The sequence below is a fragment of the Meles meles genome, chromosome 8, assembly GCF_922984935.1.
Source record: "Meles meles chromosome 8, mMelMel3.1 paternal haplotype, whole genome shotgun sequence".
Classification (NCBI taxonomy): Eukaryota; Metazoa; Chordata; class Mammalia; order Carnivora; family Mustelidae; genus Meles; species Meles meles.
Window position 1 is genome coordinate 118,980,641 of NC_060073.1, and position 17,032 is coordinate 118,997,672.

Here is a 17,032-nt window from a genome sequence, read left to right on the forward strand (position 1 = left end):
ACGCTGGGAGCAGAGGGTGATGCAGGTGCGCCCGATGCAGTCCCACGGGTCCCGGCTCGCGCAGGACGCCAGCTGACGGCAATCAACGCAGGGCGGAGGCGGGGAGATGCGCGGGGAGACGACCCTCGCCGGCTCTGCCGCTCCAGGAGGGGGCCGCAGCCCGGGCACGCCGGCCCCCCGGAAGCTGGAGAGAGCAAGGACCTGGGTTCTCCCCCGGAGAGGGGCGCAGAGCCAGCGGGCACCTCGACTGCCACCCAGGGAGACCCACACCAGACGTCCGCCTGCGGAACCGTGAGCCACACTGCCTCGTCCCGGCAGCCAAAGGAGACTCGGGCCCTGGGCTGGCCGGCCACAGAGTGTACGGCCTGTTTTTGTGGTGTTTCAGGTTAAACATGGAAGCCGGTTGGGAAGCGCGGCGAGGCGAGAGAGAGCAGGGCACGGCGGGACCATGCGGGGAGCGGCCGGAGCCCCTCGGAGGACGGCTCGGAGGTGGGGGGGGGGGGCAGCGCCGTGAGCACCGGGTGTAGTGTGCGGGGTGGGCTCCGGCGTCGAAATACGGAGAGGTGCCTCGACTCACCACAGGGTGCTCACGGGGGCTCCAGGAGGACGGATGCCACAGCACACTGTCCCCTAAGGGAAGAGGGGACGACCTCCCATGCCGCGGGCCTGAGGCTTGACCGTGGAGACGGGGCAGACTGAGAAAACTCGCAGTTCAGGAAACATGAACAGCGAGACTCGTGGCGCAGGCTGGAGGGATGGACTGGGGACGAGCGAGAACTCTGCAAATTCACGGGCAGCTTCCTATCTCCAGAAGCCGGAGCAGCTTGGCGTGGAGATGACCGTCATTCCTGGTCCGTCCTCGGGCGTCCGGGTCAGGCTGGCTGGTGGACAGTCACGGACGGGCCATCGTCAGCCCCTCTGGCTGGGAGGGGAAGACGCGGGAACTCGGACGCTGATGCACAAGGTCGGAGAGGCTGGTCACCGCTCAGGGAAGCCCCCCCTCCCGTCCCCGCCGGCGTGGGGGCCACCACACCCGCTCATCGGCTTCATCTGCCTGTGGGACCCACCCCCACCTGCCACCCACGAGACAGCAGCTCCCACTGGGTCCCCGGAGTTGGTGGGAGCCGTGCGGACTGCCCACGAACACGTCTCTTTCTGGGAGAGAAGAGCTTTCAGCAGAGCTGACTCGGCCGCAGAATGCACACACGGCCTCCTGCCTCCACCCCACTGAGAGGACGGCTCGCCGGTGGGTTCACACGGGCTCGGCCCTGGCCCGGCGCCCCAACCTCCCCGATGCCCGCGAGGGAGGCGCCAACGTGCGGGGTCGCGCGGGTGGCACAGGACACTCGGAAGGGCTGAGGTGAGTCCCTGGAAGTTGCACGAGTAGAAGTGGCAGAGCGAAGACTTGAGCCTGAGCCGGTCCCGTGACTCACCTGCCGTGTTCTTGACCCTTCCGCACAACCGACCCCAGTAATGGTCCTGTTGACTTGATCACAGGGGAGCCTCCGTCCTGATGGGCTGAGTTCAGGCATGCACGAGCATGGCACGTTTTCCCTTCGCTTCTGGGGGTCATCCCTGGGGATGCCCCCGGGCTTGGTGCACCCCGCTTCCCCAGCTGGGTCGCAGGGCTCATTGTGACCTCCGACTCCCCCTTCAGGATTCCGGCGCACGTCCACACATCCAGACAGCTTGGCGAGCTGCCGTGGAGGACCTGGTGCCATCTGTCCCCACACGCAGGTACTACACTCTTCCTGTCTCCCTGTCCTTGTCCTCTTGGGGATTCAGCTGGTTTATACCTGCGAGCTCACGCCTCTCACCCCGTCCCCATCCCCGTTTTTTCTCTCTCCCTGCCCCCTCTCCCTTCCGGCAGCCTCGTTGTTGTTGTTTGTTCATTTTGTCCTTGTTGTTTTCCTCCTTGGGTAAATGCCCAGAAGTGGGTTACTGGGACATCTGGTAGTTCCACTTTTATTTGGGGACAGTTCTGTCTAATACAACATTTACAGAAAGAGCACCAACTTTGGGTTCTTGTCTAAATCATTATGTTTGGAAGAAAGTGCCTGTATGAGCCTTGTGAAGAAGCCAGTGCATCAGCGTAGCTAAGGGTAGACCAAGGTGAAGACACTCTTCTTCAGTAAGGCGAGGTGTTTTCACTGAAGACCCAATGTGGAGGAAGTCACAGCGTGATTGAGCTGGGGCCCAGGGACAGTTGCTGTGATCACCTTAGGGCAGCTCGAACAACCAGGGGGGCGGGGAGCGTCCGCATGCATGCAGGGAATGGATTGCCCCATCTCAGCATGTCCACATCCCATTTCCCCTTCAAGGTCCAGTTCAAAGTCAACCTTCTCCAGGAAGCCTTCCTTGATTGCACCTCCCCCCACCACAGTTTTTTCCTCCAGACTCCTATAGCATTTCGTCTCAACTGCTATTACATTTTTGAAGACTTTATTTATTTATTTTACAAGCAGAGGGAGTGGGAAAGGGAGAAGCAGACTCCCCGCTGAGCAGGGAGCCTGATGTGGGGCTCGATCCCAGGACCCTGAGATCATGAGCTGAGCCGAAGGCAGACACTTAACGACTGAGCCCCCCAGGCACCCTGAACTACTATTAACTTACCTCCAGGTATCTGGTGCTCATGACGGCACCTGGAGTGTTTTGCATTTTTAGAAAGCACGTGAGACACACCAGGAGGGACCTGAACTACTGACCGTAGCATCTCAAAGGCGTCATTTACTTGCTGACACATGTCTGTGTCACACACGTTGAGACACACATTTATACCTGAAACACCCGCCCTTGCAGAACATGTAAACATATAGAAGTGAGAGCACGCAAAGATCAGGCAGTGACATCATCTCGTGCACGTAGTCAGATAAGGGGGACGAAGGGACGGGAATTTAAGCCCACCCCCGGTCCCCGACCAAGGCAGCCACCTGGTCTGAAAACCCTCTCTGGAGGGTTTCCATTCCTCATCTGTGAGCCAGACCCGGCACCCAGTTGTCCCCCTGCCTGGACTCCCCGCACTCCGTGGTGGCCAGCCAGTGCCCCGGTGGGAGAGCCTGACGGCTTGGGCTCGCCAAACACCGCACTGGGCTGAATCCCAACTGCCCCACCTTAGCCTGTGCCTCGCTCGAGTCCCCTCCCTTCCCCGGAGGTGATTTCCCCTGCAGAACCCAGGAAGCCAGCCTCCCAAGGCCGCGTGAGGTTATAACAGATGCACGGCGTGTTATGTCCAGGACATAATAAATATGTGACGGGTGTTTATTATTGTCACCGTCCGCATTGCTCTCCTCCTCCTTCCCACAGAGCATCCGGCATGCAGACTTCTCTAATCCACGAGGCCGGAACCACATCCCCCAGCAGCTGCCCAGGACGCCCACACCAGCCCCGCTTGCTGCCCCCCGATGCAGACGTGCTGTCCTCCCAGCAAGGGTGGCCGTGCACAGAGCCGCTCGAGTGGGGTCCCCGGGTCCCGGGCCAACGACGGCTAACCCGGCCGTGCCCCTCCATGAACCAGCACAGCCCTGCGATGTCCCTGACCAGAAAACACAAGCCACAGACAGCGGCAGGCCGTCTCCTTCAGGAGTAACCCCCCGTGCCTTCTCTTAGACCACACAACTGTGCAAAAGTAAGTCTCTAACCAAAACCCCAGAGCGAAGAATAGCAATTTGCACTTACTTTTTCTGTTGAGAGCTACCCCCCAGCCGGTTCTGGAGCACTAAATCACGGGAACGTTGCGACAGCGCCGGACCGTAATGAACCTGTGTTGCTTCACGTTCCTGATGGGGCAATTGCCGCAGATGCGGCTTTTATAAGGGACCCGAAGAGAGAGCAGTGACCGACCCACTACCTGCGGCACTGGAAACACCGCAGCGGAGGGGACCCCTCCCAGAGAAAGGCCAGGAAGACAGTGTTTGCAGAAAAGGCCATGTTCCGTCTGAAGACGTTGCCTCTCCTGATCCTCCTGTCCGTGAGGCTGTCCCAGGCCTTCCCAGTCCCTGGGGGGCCCCCAGAAGAGACCGACATACAAGTCGTTCAGGTAAACGAGCTCTCCGGTGGGTCGGCGGTTGACATGCTGGTTCTTAGGCAACTGTGTGGCTTGTTTCTACTTTTTAATTAAATCAGCCTGAAAGAAGGTATGTGGATGCTCTGTTTGAGCTCAAACATCTCGTTTCTGGGATCTGGAGGGTTCCTAGCTGGAGATCCATTGAGAAGGAATGGTTTTATTTTATTTTATTTCTTACCGTGTCGTGTTAGTCACCGTACAGTACGTCATTAGTGTTTGATGTCATGTTCCATGCTTCATTGTCTGCGTATAACCCCAGTCTCCGTGCAATCTGCGCTTCCTTAATACCCACCACCGGGCTCGCCCATCCCCCCCAAAAACCCTCAGTCTGTTTCTTGGAGTTCGTAGTCTCTCATGGTTCGTCTCCCACTGATCCCCCCACTTCGTTTTTCCCTTCCTTATCCTAGTATCCTCCATGCTATTCAAGAAGGAATGGTTTTAACTATAAGACTAAGTGGTTTTCTTTCTCACTCACCTGAGATTCCGTTGTACGCGACCTGGTTCCTCTGTGTCTGGTGCTTCCTGTCCGGACTGTCTCTGCAGCCGGAAACCTCAGGGAACCAGAGAGCGTGAGGACAGGCTATCAGAAGGAACTAGGAGTCAGTTCCTGGCGCAGTGAGATGTCCTACACCAGATTCTGCTTCTAAATACACGTTTATAAATGTTTGTAAAGCAAAACCACTGGTTATTTTCCATCACTACACGAAAGTCAGGCCAAATTTTGAAGAAACACCAGGGGATGCTGTCACGGATTTGTCCTGCGCCGTGTCCTCAGCACTGCGGTTTTAGAGAAGCGTTGTTCCTTTCGTTTTGTCCTTTTCCTTTTTCCTTAAATACCTCTCACGGTGGGAATAGTGATAACCCCGGGCTAACAGCGAGGGCTCTGCAAGTGCTGGCCGCGCGTGGGATGCCCGCTGGGCACATCACCCACCTCCCGCAACCCTGTGAGCTGCTAGTTTTACTCCCACTTCAGAGACCAAAGTGAATCTTAAGTCCTTTAAATGACGTGTTCAAAAACCGTAGCAGAGCTAAGACTGGAGCCCAAGCCTCTGAGTCCCACAGGCAGGAAGAGCACAGACGTGCCCTGTCCCGTGTCACCTGCCCAGTGACAGGTGCTCCCAGGCTGCATGGGGCAAGAGAGACCACTGGATAGCCCTTTACCCCCACCTCTGCGGCCTGAGCAGCGTGGCCGCTTGCAGAGGTGGCGGGTGGGGAAAAGGCTAGTGTCCACGAGGGTGCCTTCTTCCTGAGACACCATCAGGTCTCATTTGGGGAGTCTCGGGGACAGTAGGGACCCACATTGTCACCTTGGCAGTTTCCCTGCATCTGGGCATGCCCGTGTCTTAGTGAGGAGAATGGGACGTTCTCGACAGGAGCAGAAAGATGGTTAAAAGAGAATCCGCTTCGGTGCAGTTAACACCCCAGGCATCCGCACACCAGCACCCTTGTTCTCTGTAATGAGGAGCCAGGCTCCCGCCCGCAGGCCAGTGCTCCGCATGGGGACGTGGGCCTCGTCCCTTACGAAATACCTGCTTTTGTGTATCAACACTGACCGGAACGCCGAGCGGAAGGGCTGTCCTGACTCGTTGTCCCTGCTCTCTCAGAGTGGCCCCCAAATCCGTGCTGCCGTCCTCTCAGGGGTCACTAGCCGGTTAGGAGTCCGCAGCAACACAGAGAGCATGCAGGATGCCCAGGGAACAGGTGGCGGTGACTCAGCAGGGCCCCTTCCGTGTCTGTCTGTGCCCAGGATTACCTAGAAAAGTTCTACCAGTTACCGAGGAGAGGACTGCGGTCGCAGAGGCAGAACAGCCCCAGCGTGATCGTTGAGAAGCTCAAAGAGATGCAGCGCTTCTTCGGGCTGAGCGAGACGGGGAAGCCGGACCAGCAGACGCTGGCAGTGATGCGGAAACCTCGCTGCGGGGTGCCCGACAGCGGGGACTTCATGGTGACCCCCGGAAACCCCAAGTGGGAAAAAACCAACCTGACCTACAGGTGATTGTTCGAGCCCAGAGCCCGACAGGGGTGTTTGTCAAGCCTTTGTGACAGGCTGGGCACTGTCCCAGGATGCAGGATACACAGGAGACAGGTGTCCCTGCCCAGGGCAGCCAGAGCTGGTGTGAAGGAGCAAAGACCCCACAGGCTCTCCTCCCCCACAGCCTGACGCTCTGGTCCTCCTCCCCCAGCAGTCTCAAGAGGACAGAACGACATTAGGCGGTCTCTCTGTGAGCTCCGCTGAGGACCTCAACCAGCCTCACTCGTTGCTGGGCAGACCAACCCCGGTTCCATGCGTCCGGATCATAGCAGCGACACCCAGGATTGGTTCAGTCCTGTGGTTTGCAGAGTTCCGGACTGAATACTTAACATGTCCTTAATCCCCTCAACCCCCCTATGAGCCACTATTCATGATGCTCTTAGGAATAAAGAAACTGAGTTTAAAGATCAGGAATGACCTGTCCAGAGGCAGGTCTACCTGCAGCCCTGACTCCCGCCCCAGATTGTCCCCACAGCTGGTCTGTCACATACATCGCTCCCTCCCAGAGGGAGAACCACGGTCTGCTGACAGCCGGCCTCTAAACCATGAGTCCTCCTCCCATCTTCTCATTTTTAAGCATTGTTAAGTACACCACACAGTTGTCAGAGGCCGATGTGGAGGAGGCTATTGAGAAAGCCTTTGAAGTGTGGAGCAACGCATCATCCCTGACCTTCACCAAGACCTCGCAGGGAGAAGCAGACATCAAGATCGCTTTTGTCCAAGGAGGTAGGCTCGTCGTGCTCAGATTGGCCCTCCTGGCTAACCCGGGACTTGGCAGGGACCCGACAAACTGTCTTGTTTCAGATCATGGTGACAATTCTCCATTCGATGGACCCAATGGGATCCTGGCTCATGCCTTCCAGCCAGGCCAAGGCATTGGAGGAGACGCACACTTCGATGAAGAAGAAATATGGACCATAAATTCTGGCGGTAAGTTAACCAAGATTGGGTCAGCATGCAGCTCCTGACCAAGCTTCCTCCCATCAGAAGCCCCTCCTGTGCACATGCACACACACATACACACACACACGCCCGAGTTACCGTAACCTTTCACACTCACGCGGGCTGATCGTTCTAAATTTTTGAGACCTCATGATGCTAAGTAAATTTAGGTTTTAAAAAAGCCCTAAGGCTAATTACTCACCTTGCTTTCCTAGGACAGCCATCGAAAAGCTACAGACCGTGGCTAAATCCTGCCCTGTCCTGTTCGCATAAAGTTTTATTGAAACAGGGACGCCCTTTCTTGTTTATGTATCGTCTACGGCTGTTCTCACGGTTCAACAGCAGAGCTGAGTACATGCTACGGAAAGCACACGGCTCACAGAACTAAAATACTATCTAAACCCTCACAAGCTTGGGGGCCGCTGCTTCGGGGCTTCTGTTTCTTTGTAATAATCTGAAATTTAATGATGTTTGGAGAAGGTCCTTATTTTGAAATCCGGAAACAACCGGGTTTGAGAAAACTATCCCACTCAGAAAACAGCCACCCTAATTTTCGTTGAGCTGTTTCATTTCACAGAGCTCTTTTTTGGTGGCTGTTCCTAAAGGACAAACCACCCCTCTCAGGAGAAGACTGACAATGAGAAGCGGCAGACCAGTTGGAGGAAGGACACATTAGAAAATAGGAAAGGAACCTTTCATCTTTGCTCGGAGCCTGCTCCTCCCGCCTTTTTCTCAGTGTATGTGTTGCGAGCGTTTGCCCCACCCGAGTCCCTATGCTAGGCGCTGGGTATTAGCCAAAGATAAAGAACATTCTGCAGGACTTTGAGTTCCTCTTGCCTGCCCTGCTGGTGCACGTGGTCGTCCCCTCTTACCTGAACTAAGCGATCCAGATTCCCACCTGGGCTGTTTACCTCCAGTTCTGCTCTAAGCTTTCCCAGCACCGCAGCAGAGTTTGCACTGGGAAAGCCTGTGGTGGACCATGTTACCCTCCGGGGTAAACTTCCAGTTTGTGTTTCTGGACCACGTAACATCTGGATGCCTTCCTTGGCATGGAGGGCTCGCAGGAGTTGGCGAACTTGTCCTTTGTCCTGTCTTCCCGTTCCCCCTGCAGCAGCCACACTGCGCACAGACTGTTCCCACTCCACGCCATGTGCCTCCTGACCACCCTCTGTCTGCTCACATGGCACCCCCAGACCTCCCTTCCAAAATCCCTCTCTGCCCTGCCCCGTGCCACCCCTGTCTCGTGTTTCAGCTGGAAGTGAGGACTTTCTGCAGAATCCCAATGGCCTCTGTTTCTCTTTCTCAGCCACTCTTCTCACTGTCCTGCGCCACTCGCGTCGGTGAGCTGCAGCTCCCTTCTAGACTGCGCATCATGACCTACCCCCGGCACCCCTCACCATGTGCTCCAGCACTCAGAGAGGCTTTTGAGATGCGCTCAGAAATGCAAAAATGGAAGGATGTGATGGTCAAGAAAGGACGTCTTAGGGCAGGGGTAGAATTTCAGCAGGCTAGCTGTCAGTAGGAAGCTGTTGTCAGGGCACAGGTCTTGCCATCAGCCTGGATTTGGCTCTAGCTTGACCACTTACTGGTTGCAAGACCTCTAACAACATACCCAAAGTCTGTGGGCTTCAGTCCCTTTACTGCAGAACTAGTTTTAAATACTTGACACGAATGTGGCGAGGACTGGATCGTATCGCATGGCCCTCCATGTAGAAGGTGCTCTTTTCTAAGAGGCGAGTGTGGAAGACAGGGCACGTTGTGTCTGCGGGACGGCCAGAGTGAAGGGTTCCCCTTGCATGGCAAGTCCTCAGGTGTCCGCTGGGCCAGTGAGGGGTCCTTGCTCTTGGCCGAGGAGCTCAGGCTCTGTCTGACAGAAGTGAGAGCCTTGGCAGTCAGGTCCCAGCTGGGGAAGGCACCATGTCCTAGAAGCTAAATCTGGGGAAGGAGCAGGTTTGTCTCTTTCCAATGAGGGAGAGGGTGGAGAGTCCTCGAAGCTGCTGGGAGAGCTGGGAATCGGGAGGAGCTGGCGCCGGCTGACGGGGGGTCAGGGAGGCCAGGCAGGTCTGCCTGCACCTGGGGCTGGTCGTGACCCAGTGGGCTCTTCTCTAACCCAAGGGTGAGGGCCTGGGGGGCAGACGCAGGCTGCGGAGCCCCACAGGACGACGGAGCCTCCCACCCCTCCTGGTCCCTTCTCTCGGGCTCGGGTCCACACTGGTGCAATACCAGAGTCAGAATAAAGGCTGTATTTCTTGCTTCTGAGCTCTGATGAGGAGCTTCCCTCACTCGAACCCCCAGCTCCTACCTTGACACGTCCAGCCTCCATCTCTTCAGGTACCTGAAGGGGGACGTGGAGGAGAGGCAGGGCAGGCGGTTTCTCCCGGCTCTGTTGGCCTGGAAGCCGCGTTCCTCCAGGTCCTGCTGTCCCCACCCTTGCCACCGCATGGAGCCGCGCCTGCTTCCATTCCAGGTTACAACCTGTTCCTCGTCGCTGCCCATGAATTTGGCCACTCCTTGGGGCTCGCTCACTCCACGGACCCCGGGGCCTTGATGTACCCCAACTACGCCTTCCACGATCCCAACACCTACACCCTCCCCCAGGACGACATCGACGGCATCCAGGCCATCTACGGTGAGACCCCTGCCAGAGCCCCGGGCACCCGGGGAGGCACCGGCTTGTCTGGGGCGTCCTTGAGAAGAGGGAGGGATGAGGAGTTTGAAGTAAGCGTGGGGAGGGGGGAGGCTCGGAATTCGAACTACTTCACTTCACAACTGATCCTGGAGCATCTCTGAAAACCACCATTCCGGTTTAAGGTAACTTGAAGAGGCCAAATGTACGGTTGCTTTGATCCCTTGTGGGAGGGTCTGGCAGGGTTTCTCATCCCGTGAAAACCCTCCGCTTCCTGAGGAGCGACCCACGTACTCCAGCAGTCACGCTGGACGGAAGCTGATTAAAAGCTTTTTTTTTTTTTTAAGGTCGTTCAAACAACCCCGTCCAACCAACTGGACCAAGCACACCCAAAGCCTGCGACCCCAGACTGACGTTTGACGCCGTCACCACACTCCGTGGAGAAATACTATTCTTCAAAGACAAGTACAAGATTGAACTGTTTCTTCCTTGCACTTAATTTACCAGCGTGACTTAGAGCGGGGTTCTAATCGGTCCCCGGGGGACGCATCGCACGGCTTTTCCTCCGGGTCCTGGGCTTGTGAGCCCATCACAGTGGGTTGTGCTTTCTGAGTAACTTGAAATGTCCAGGAAAATTAAAAAAAAAAAACCAAAACAAAACACAAACACACGTAAACATTCAGATGTGGATGATAACGTGGGGACCCAGGCTCTGGCTGCCCATGGGTCTACCAGACGCCGAAACCTCATCCATTCCCGTCCACATTCAGTCCAGGGAATGGGACTGAGCCCAGGATAAGCTGGGGCAGGTCACCGCACGGGTTGGGGTTTTCAGTCTTCCACCCGCTGCTTTGTGACTGTAGGATCGGGGGCCGATTTACTCTCTTGCTTTTGCTGGAAAACTCAGAAGTTCTCAGCATTCTGTAGGAACAAGAGCGAGCTTTGCCAGGCCGTGCCGAGGGGACAGGGCACATGTGATCCTAGAAGGTCACTCCTAGGAGCTCCCCTAAAGCCTGGGAAGCACCCCGGAGGTGAACAGCATCTTGCATGTTGGCCACAGTGCTAGAAACTGCCCCCCGGGACGGGGTCCCACCGTCCCTGCAGTGTCGGCAGGGTGGGCGCGTGGGGACCGGGATGCTGCCCGCTCACAGCCCTGTGCCCCACTAGGTACTTCTGGAGGAGACACCCTCAGCTGAGAAATGTCGAGCTCAGCTTCATCTCCCTCTTCTGGCCGTCCCTGCCCGACGGCATACAGGCAGCCTATGAGGATGTGGACGAGGACCTCGTTTTCCTATTTAAAGGTAACTGCCTACAGTTTTCACCCTGTTTTTGTTGTCCCCGAAGCGAGGGGAGGATTTCTTTGTGGTCCCTTCTGGGGTGAGAGGAGCTGAACCGATGACAGCATGTCACCCTGGCTGGACTTGGTCAAGAGGCCTGGGTTGGGACCCGGCTACTCACTGCCCCATGCGCTAGAACAGCTCTTCCCGCCTTAGCCCGGCGTTCCCACCCCGTCCCACCCTCCTTGTCCCGGGTCTAACAGCGTCCGAGCCCCCGCGGCTGTAAGAGCGTCTCTGCATCAAAGGCTCATGACCTGATGGAGTCCTGCAGCCGTGAAGTCCTGCTCGTTGGGCGCAGTTGTTAGCAGGGGCTGGGGAACCACGCAGGCTGATGCAGCCCAATGAACTTGACCGCCTTGGTCTTTTCAAGACTTCTGTTCCGTTGTTTGTGTGACGAGTTTACCTGCAATGAACTTACATGGTTCCACGTGATGTTGCAGGAGCAGAAAACTTTCTCTAATGTGTGACCCGACTCGTTGGCAGGTAGCCAGTACTGGGCTCTGAATGGCTATGACATTAAGCAAGGTTACCCCAGGGACATCTCAGACTACGGCTTCCCAAGCAGCGTCCGAGCGATTGATGCAGCTGTTTACTACAGGAGAAAAACCTACTTCTTCGTCAGCGACCAGATCTGGAGGTAGGGCAAACCGTTGCTTCAGCTGGAGGTGGAAATCTGCCTCTTTACTGTCTACAGAACACGAACAAGCAGCCGTCCGAAGGGTCTAAAACCCGGGTGATCCGGATAGCCATTCTTTCTCACAAAATGATCGATGTTGCCATGGCCTTGGAAAGTGTCATTTTTATAAAATTAAAAAGTCTTCATGAGGGCATTGAAGATTCTATGTCAGGAAACTAATCAAACCTTGAAAAAGCCCCGGGAAGGGAGGCCAAGAAAGACGCTGATTCTCAGGAGATGAATTCTAACACACTCAAGAGAGCCCACAACATGTGGGGGCCACGCGGGACTTGTTGCCTCACCAGGGTGGGCAGGGGGTGAGAGGAAGGGAGACTGACTAGGTACCCATCAAGGAAATCCTCAGAAAAGCCAACCCTTCTTTCGGAAAATAACACTGTGCTAGCCATCAGAAGCCTGCTGCAGTGTTGATGCTTCCCGCAGATTTCATAAATGGGATTTTGCACCCTTAGGTAGAGAAGTCCGCCATTCTTAGACCCAGGAAATAAGACATTATGAAGACCGAGTGAGAAAATGCGTGTGAGGACACTTCATAAAGTATATGTAATTTAAAGAAAACTGGTGTCGTCAAATACTTTACTGATTTTAAAATATGGAACTTTTTTTTTTCATCAGATATGATAACCAAAGACAATCCATGGAACCAGGTTATCCCAAAGCCATAGCGAGTATCTTTCCAGGAATAGAAACCAGAGTTGATGCAGTTTTCCAGCAGAATCGTAAGTAAAACAATAATAATAATGATGCTGATGATAATAATAATAATAAATTCGTTTAAATTTTTAAAATAGCATATTTGCATTTAAATGTTATATTAGAAACAACTGAAAACATCTGAGATCTAAAAGCTAACTCAATACGTTATCTTTTTTTTTTTTTTAACAGATGTCTTCCTTTTCTTCAGTGGACCAAGATACTACGCATTCGATCTTGGTGCTCACAGGGTCATCAGGGTCGACAGAAGCCAGCGATGGCTGAACTGCTGAGAAAGCCAAAGCCAAGTTGCCCCTGCTCACACCCCTTTCTGCCTGCGGAAGGAAAGCCAGTTTGCACAGCCGTGTTCCTGCGTCCTGTTAATACTTTTCCTAACATAAGTCATGCTGTTACTGTCCTCACTGGACCTGCCTTCTGTAAACATACATTTGGAGTGTCTGTTTTCTCCAAGTTCCTATGATTCCATCTCAAGAGAGGAGACGGAGCTTCCTTGTCTCCTCAATATTCACTCTACCAGTACTTGCTTACCTGACTTCTGCAATGCTTATGTATAACCTAACCTCCTTTCCCTGCTGTATACAGTTCAGCACTGGGCTTTGGTGAAGTGTAGAGACCAGGAACAACATCAACGGTGCCTCTCGCCTTTACTGAAAACATAGTGTTATTCTCCACCCTTGGAGAAAATACTGTGGATCCACGTTGTGGCTTGAATTGTGTCATCCTAGAAAGAGAGGTTGAAGCCCAGTGGTAGGTACCTATGAGAAGACCTTATTTGGAACTAGGATCTTTGAAGGTGCAATCAGGTAAAAGGAGGTCATGCAGGAGCAGGCTGGACGTAAGGAGTGGGGTCCTCGCGCAAGGAGGAGCCACGCAGACACGTAGCTGGCAGAGACACGTGAACATAGAGACAGACATGCGACGGCGCATCTGCAAGCCAAGAGTGGCCAGCAACCACCAGAAGCCAGGAGGAGGCGAGGAAGGATCCCTCCTAGAGCCTTCAGAAAAAAGAATTTTATCCTCCCCACACCTTGGTTTTAGACTTGTAGCTTCCAGAACTGGGATCGAACAAACTGGGTTGGAGTCTGTGGTGCTTCCTTCTGGCAGTCCTGGGCTATCTAACAGCTGAGTCAACAGGAAAGGACAACGTTGAACCCTCTGTGAGGGTCCCTGTCACCTTCCCCAACAAGGAGAAAAGGGGGGGGTACCACATGCTTTTCTGTCTCCGCCCTGCTCTATCCTTTTAGAGTCTAAGCAAGTGAGCTGGTTCCTTATTTCTTCTTCTCAGGGATACACGGAGGGCACATTCTCCCCCAAGGAAGGTTTACTGCACAAACAGAACAGCACTGGACACAGAATTCAGCGAATCCTGTTACGTTAAACTAAGCTGAGATGCACACCTTTGATAGTGGCTCTTTTCCGTCAAGAACTTTAGGGCTCTAGGACCATAATGGCTAATCCAGATATCAAAAATCATCAAAATGTCATATTTGCAGTTGTTAGACTATAATGCAGCTTATTACACATTAAGTGAATTGTAGAATATATGTATTACTAACACATTCTATCTCCTTTTTCTGTTTTTAAGTCTCACAGATAATTTAGTGATTCGGTACCTTATTCTGGTTCCAAAATTACTGGGTTTGAAATAAATATATTAAATGACTACTAGTGATCTATAATTTCTGAAGATGTTGCCGCCTAGTTCATATAAAGTAGAGAGACAAATGGCAAAGTTCCCTATATTTGAAGTTCTTTGTTTCCTTGTCAGAATTATAACATTGACATTAACTTTTTAGAAACTGTTTCCATTCACAAAATACTTTGTAAATACTCGATATCCTTCACAGCTTCCCTCAAATATGCAGCACATTTTCTTCTCAACTTGTTTTATGAGATGAGAAAACCAACTTGGATATACTATCTTTTCACTCATTCACTCATTCGCTTATTCAACAATAACTCACCACCTGCACGTCCCAGGTACCTTGCTAGGGAAAGAGAGAGAGAGAGGGAGAGAGAGAGAGAGAGAGAGAGAAAAGTAATTCATTGCATCAATGTAACAAGTGCAAACATTGGAGTCAATTTCAGACTATGCCATTTTCTGAGACATCTTGTGTCCACTTTACAGGCATGAAGACGGGAGATTCAGAACACTGGCTTACAAGAACTCTAGGTTCTTGGCCCAAACCTCATCTATACACACATTCTTGAGATGAGAACTGAATTCATAGTATTTCTTTAACCATATTTCAGAGAGTCCTCAAAAGTGAACCACAATAAGAAGTGAAACAAAGAACTCAAAAATTACTCCTTTTTAAAAGTCCTCTTTGTGTGGTATTTTCTGGCTGTTACACTGACATTTTATGTGAATACAAGAGCTCCAAGAATCTGAGCTTAGAACTTAAGTAATGAGATGACTTTTTACCTTGGGTTAAATTTCTTCAAAAGCAAAGCCTAAGTCCAGACCTTGGTGTGGTTATTTTATTGGAGACACGTTCCCAGGAAGCAAGACTGGGGCAGCAGGCAGAGTAAGAGGAGGAAAGCCAACACAAGGGCGCTGTCAAGGTTCCTATGATGGGCAACAGAGGCTCAATGCCAGCTGGACCTCCTGAGAAGCCTACCCAACACCCGTGTCTGTTGAAATCTGGAAGGGATGGGAGGCTGGGCATTTGCCCATCTGTCCCTCCTGCCTCGGGTGGGTCTAGGTAACGCTTGGGAAGAAAGCAGAAGGCATGCCCGAGATATCTCCTGCGTCTTTGTTGATGGGAAGTTAAAATGTTGGGAAACTGGAGAAGTCTTCTCTGGAGGAATTTAGCAGCCCAAGGACGAAGACTTTTAGATACCGACGCTGACCTCTGTTAACACTTTCTCCCCCCTCCTTTGTTGTGCTAACACCCCACTTTCACTTGTGGTCGTGATACATCCAACCAACGGATACATTCTGTGCTCCTGCTGGCAGGTGCGGCCAGTGTTTAATTTCTTGCCAAAATGCATACGCAGAGTATTGTGTGGGCTTCTGGAAAGACACTGGGAACTTGCTTTCTCTGCTGTCCTCCTTCCTGCTGTCTGTAACACACAAAGTCTTCAAACATGTGAAAAAATCTTCTAATATGAGAAGCAGGCACCCAGAAAGAAACTTTGAAGAAAGAGAGACAGTTCTGGGAGCAGAGCAAAATGTCAAAATACACTTAAAATTAGTATACACTCTCAAAAAATAGGGCATATTCTACATCTAAAAACCACTAACAAAATGCAAGAAAATAAATAAAACATTCAGAGGATTAGAAAGAACTCTGGAAACTAAAAACACAACTGGGCTGGAAAATAATGTTGGCAGAAAGTAGTGAAAGAAATATTGGAGCACAGGGTTTTAATCAATGAGGTCCGAAAGATGTGCATTCCAGAAAAGGGAAGGGGAAATTGAGTGGGAAAAAATTATCAAAGAAATGACAGAGGAAATTTTTCTGGAAATTTTCATAATGAAAGGGTCTGCTTACTGCCCAGCAACATTAATGGGAAAAGAAAAAGAAAAAAAAGAAAACCACAAGAGACTTCAGTATGATATTTCAGGATAGTTGCATAAAGAGAATATTTTTCAACATTTTTTCCCAACATTTTTCATATTTTCCAACCATATTTTCCAACATTTTTCAGGAGGAAAAAAATCAAGAATCAGAATAAAAGACTTCCCAGCAGCAGCACTAGATTCTAGAAAACCAATCAAGAGTGCCTCTAACATCCAAAAGAAAATTTACTTCGGTACACTCTGATCAGGTGATCAGGAGTAAGAGACATTCTTAGGCACAAGAAGACTGAAAACACCCTTTACAGCGCCCGCCCCCTCTCCCTTAGCTGACTTCCCTTCAAGTATTGGCTCTAACTGGCCAGACCTCCCAAAGTGCATCTCTGCGGAGCTACCTGCTTCCTACGGGCTCCCTCCACACCCCCTGTGCCATCCACCTCCTACCCATTTCCTTCTTCGGGACCAGGGGAAGCCCCAGCTGGCCAAGCCACTAGGGCCCCCCCATCAGCAGTGACCCTCTCTTTGGCTCTTCTCGCGCTCTGGAATCTTCTGTGCACATTTTGCCATCCGTCTCAGTTTTGTCTGGTATTAATTTCTGCACATGTCTGAATTTCCCAACAAGATGAGAACCGCATCTCATTCATGCTTCGGTTTACGGTGACAGGCTGATAGCAGGTGCCCAGCGAACGTGGGCTGTTTATCCTAGTTAATTATGGCAATCTGCCTCCCGATTCGATCGTATTTTCATGATACCTTTCTAGCCAAGATATCCTGGCATTTCGTTCAAAAGAAAATTACTTTATAAACTCTCAAGAATGTCAAGGATAAGAAGAGCTCCAACTTTGCGAGGACAACAGTAACTTGGAGGCTGGCTCCCTACTATATTCAATTCAGTAATCAACAGTGATCGTGTTTACTCAGAAACTGCAGATCATGATTGCAAAACCAAGTTAAGCTAAGGGGAAAGGGTTTATCATGACACACAAATGTCCTTTTCTGGTATTAATTAAATGATAATGCAAGCCAAGTCATGCCACGTCTTCCTCTTGTTTTCTAAATTCCGTGGAAACAGAAACAGGCTTCAGCAGAAAAGAGAGAGGA

General features: G+C 52.2%; 1 protein-coding gene across 1 annotated transcript; it reads left to right on the plus strand.

Moving 5' to 3' along the window:
* The first annotated feature begins 3,880 nt into the window (after positions 1-3,880).
* MMP8 (matrix metallopeptidase 8) lies at positions 3,881-13,940 on the plus strand. Its single transcript, XM_046017796.1, has 10 exons — positions 3,881-4,036; positions 5,811-6,055; positions 6,673-6,821; positions 6,900-7,025; positions 9,505-9,666; positions 10,011-10,128; positions 10,831-10,964; positions 11,484-11,637; positions 12,310-12,413; positions 12,580-13,940. Exons 1-10 carry the CDS (start codon positions 3,926-3,928, stop codon positions 12,678-12,680), a joined length of 1,404 nt encoding a protein of 467 aa, XP_045873752.1. The 5' UTR covers positions 3,881-3,925; the 3' UTR covers positions 12,681-13,940.
* The last annotated feature ends 3,092 nt before the right edge of the window (positions 13,941-17,032 follow it).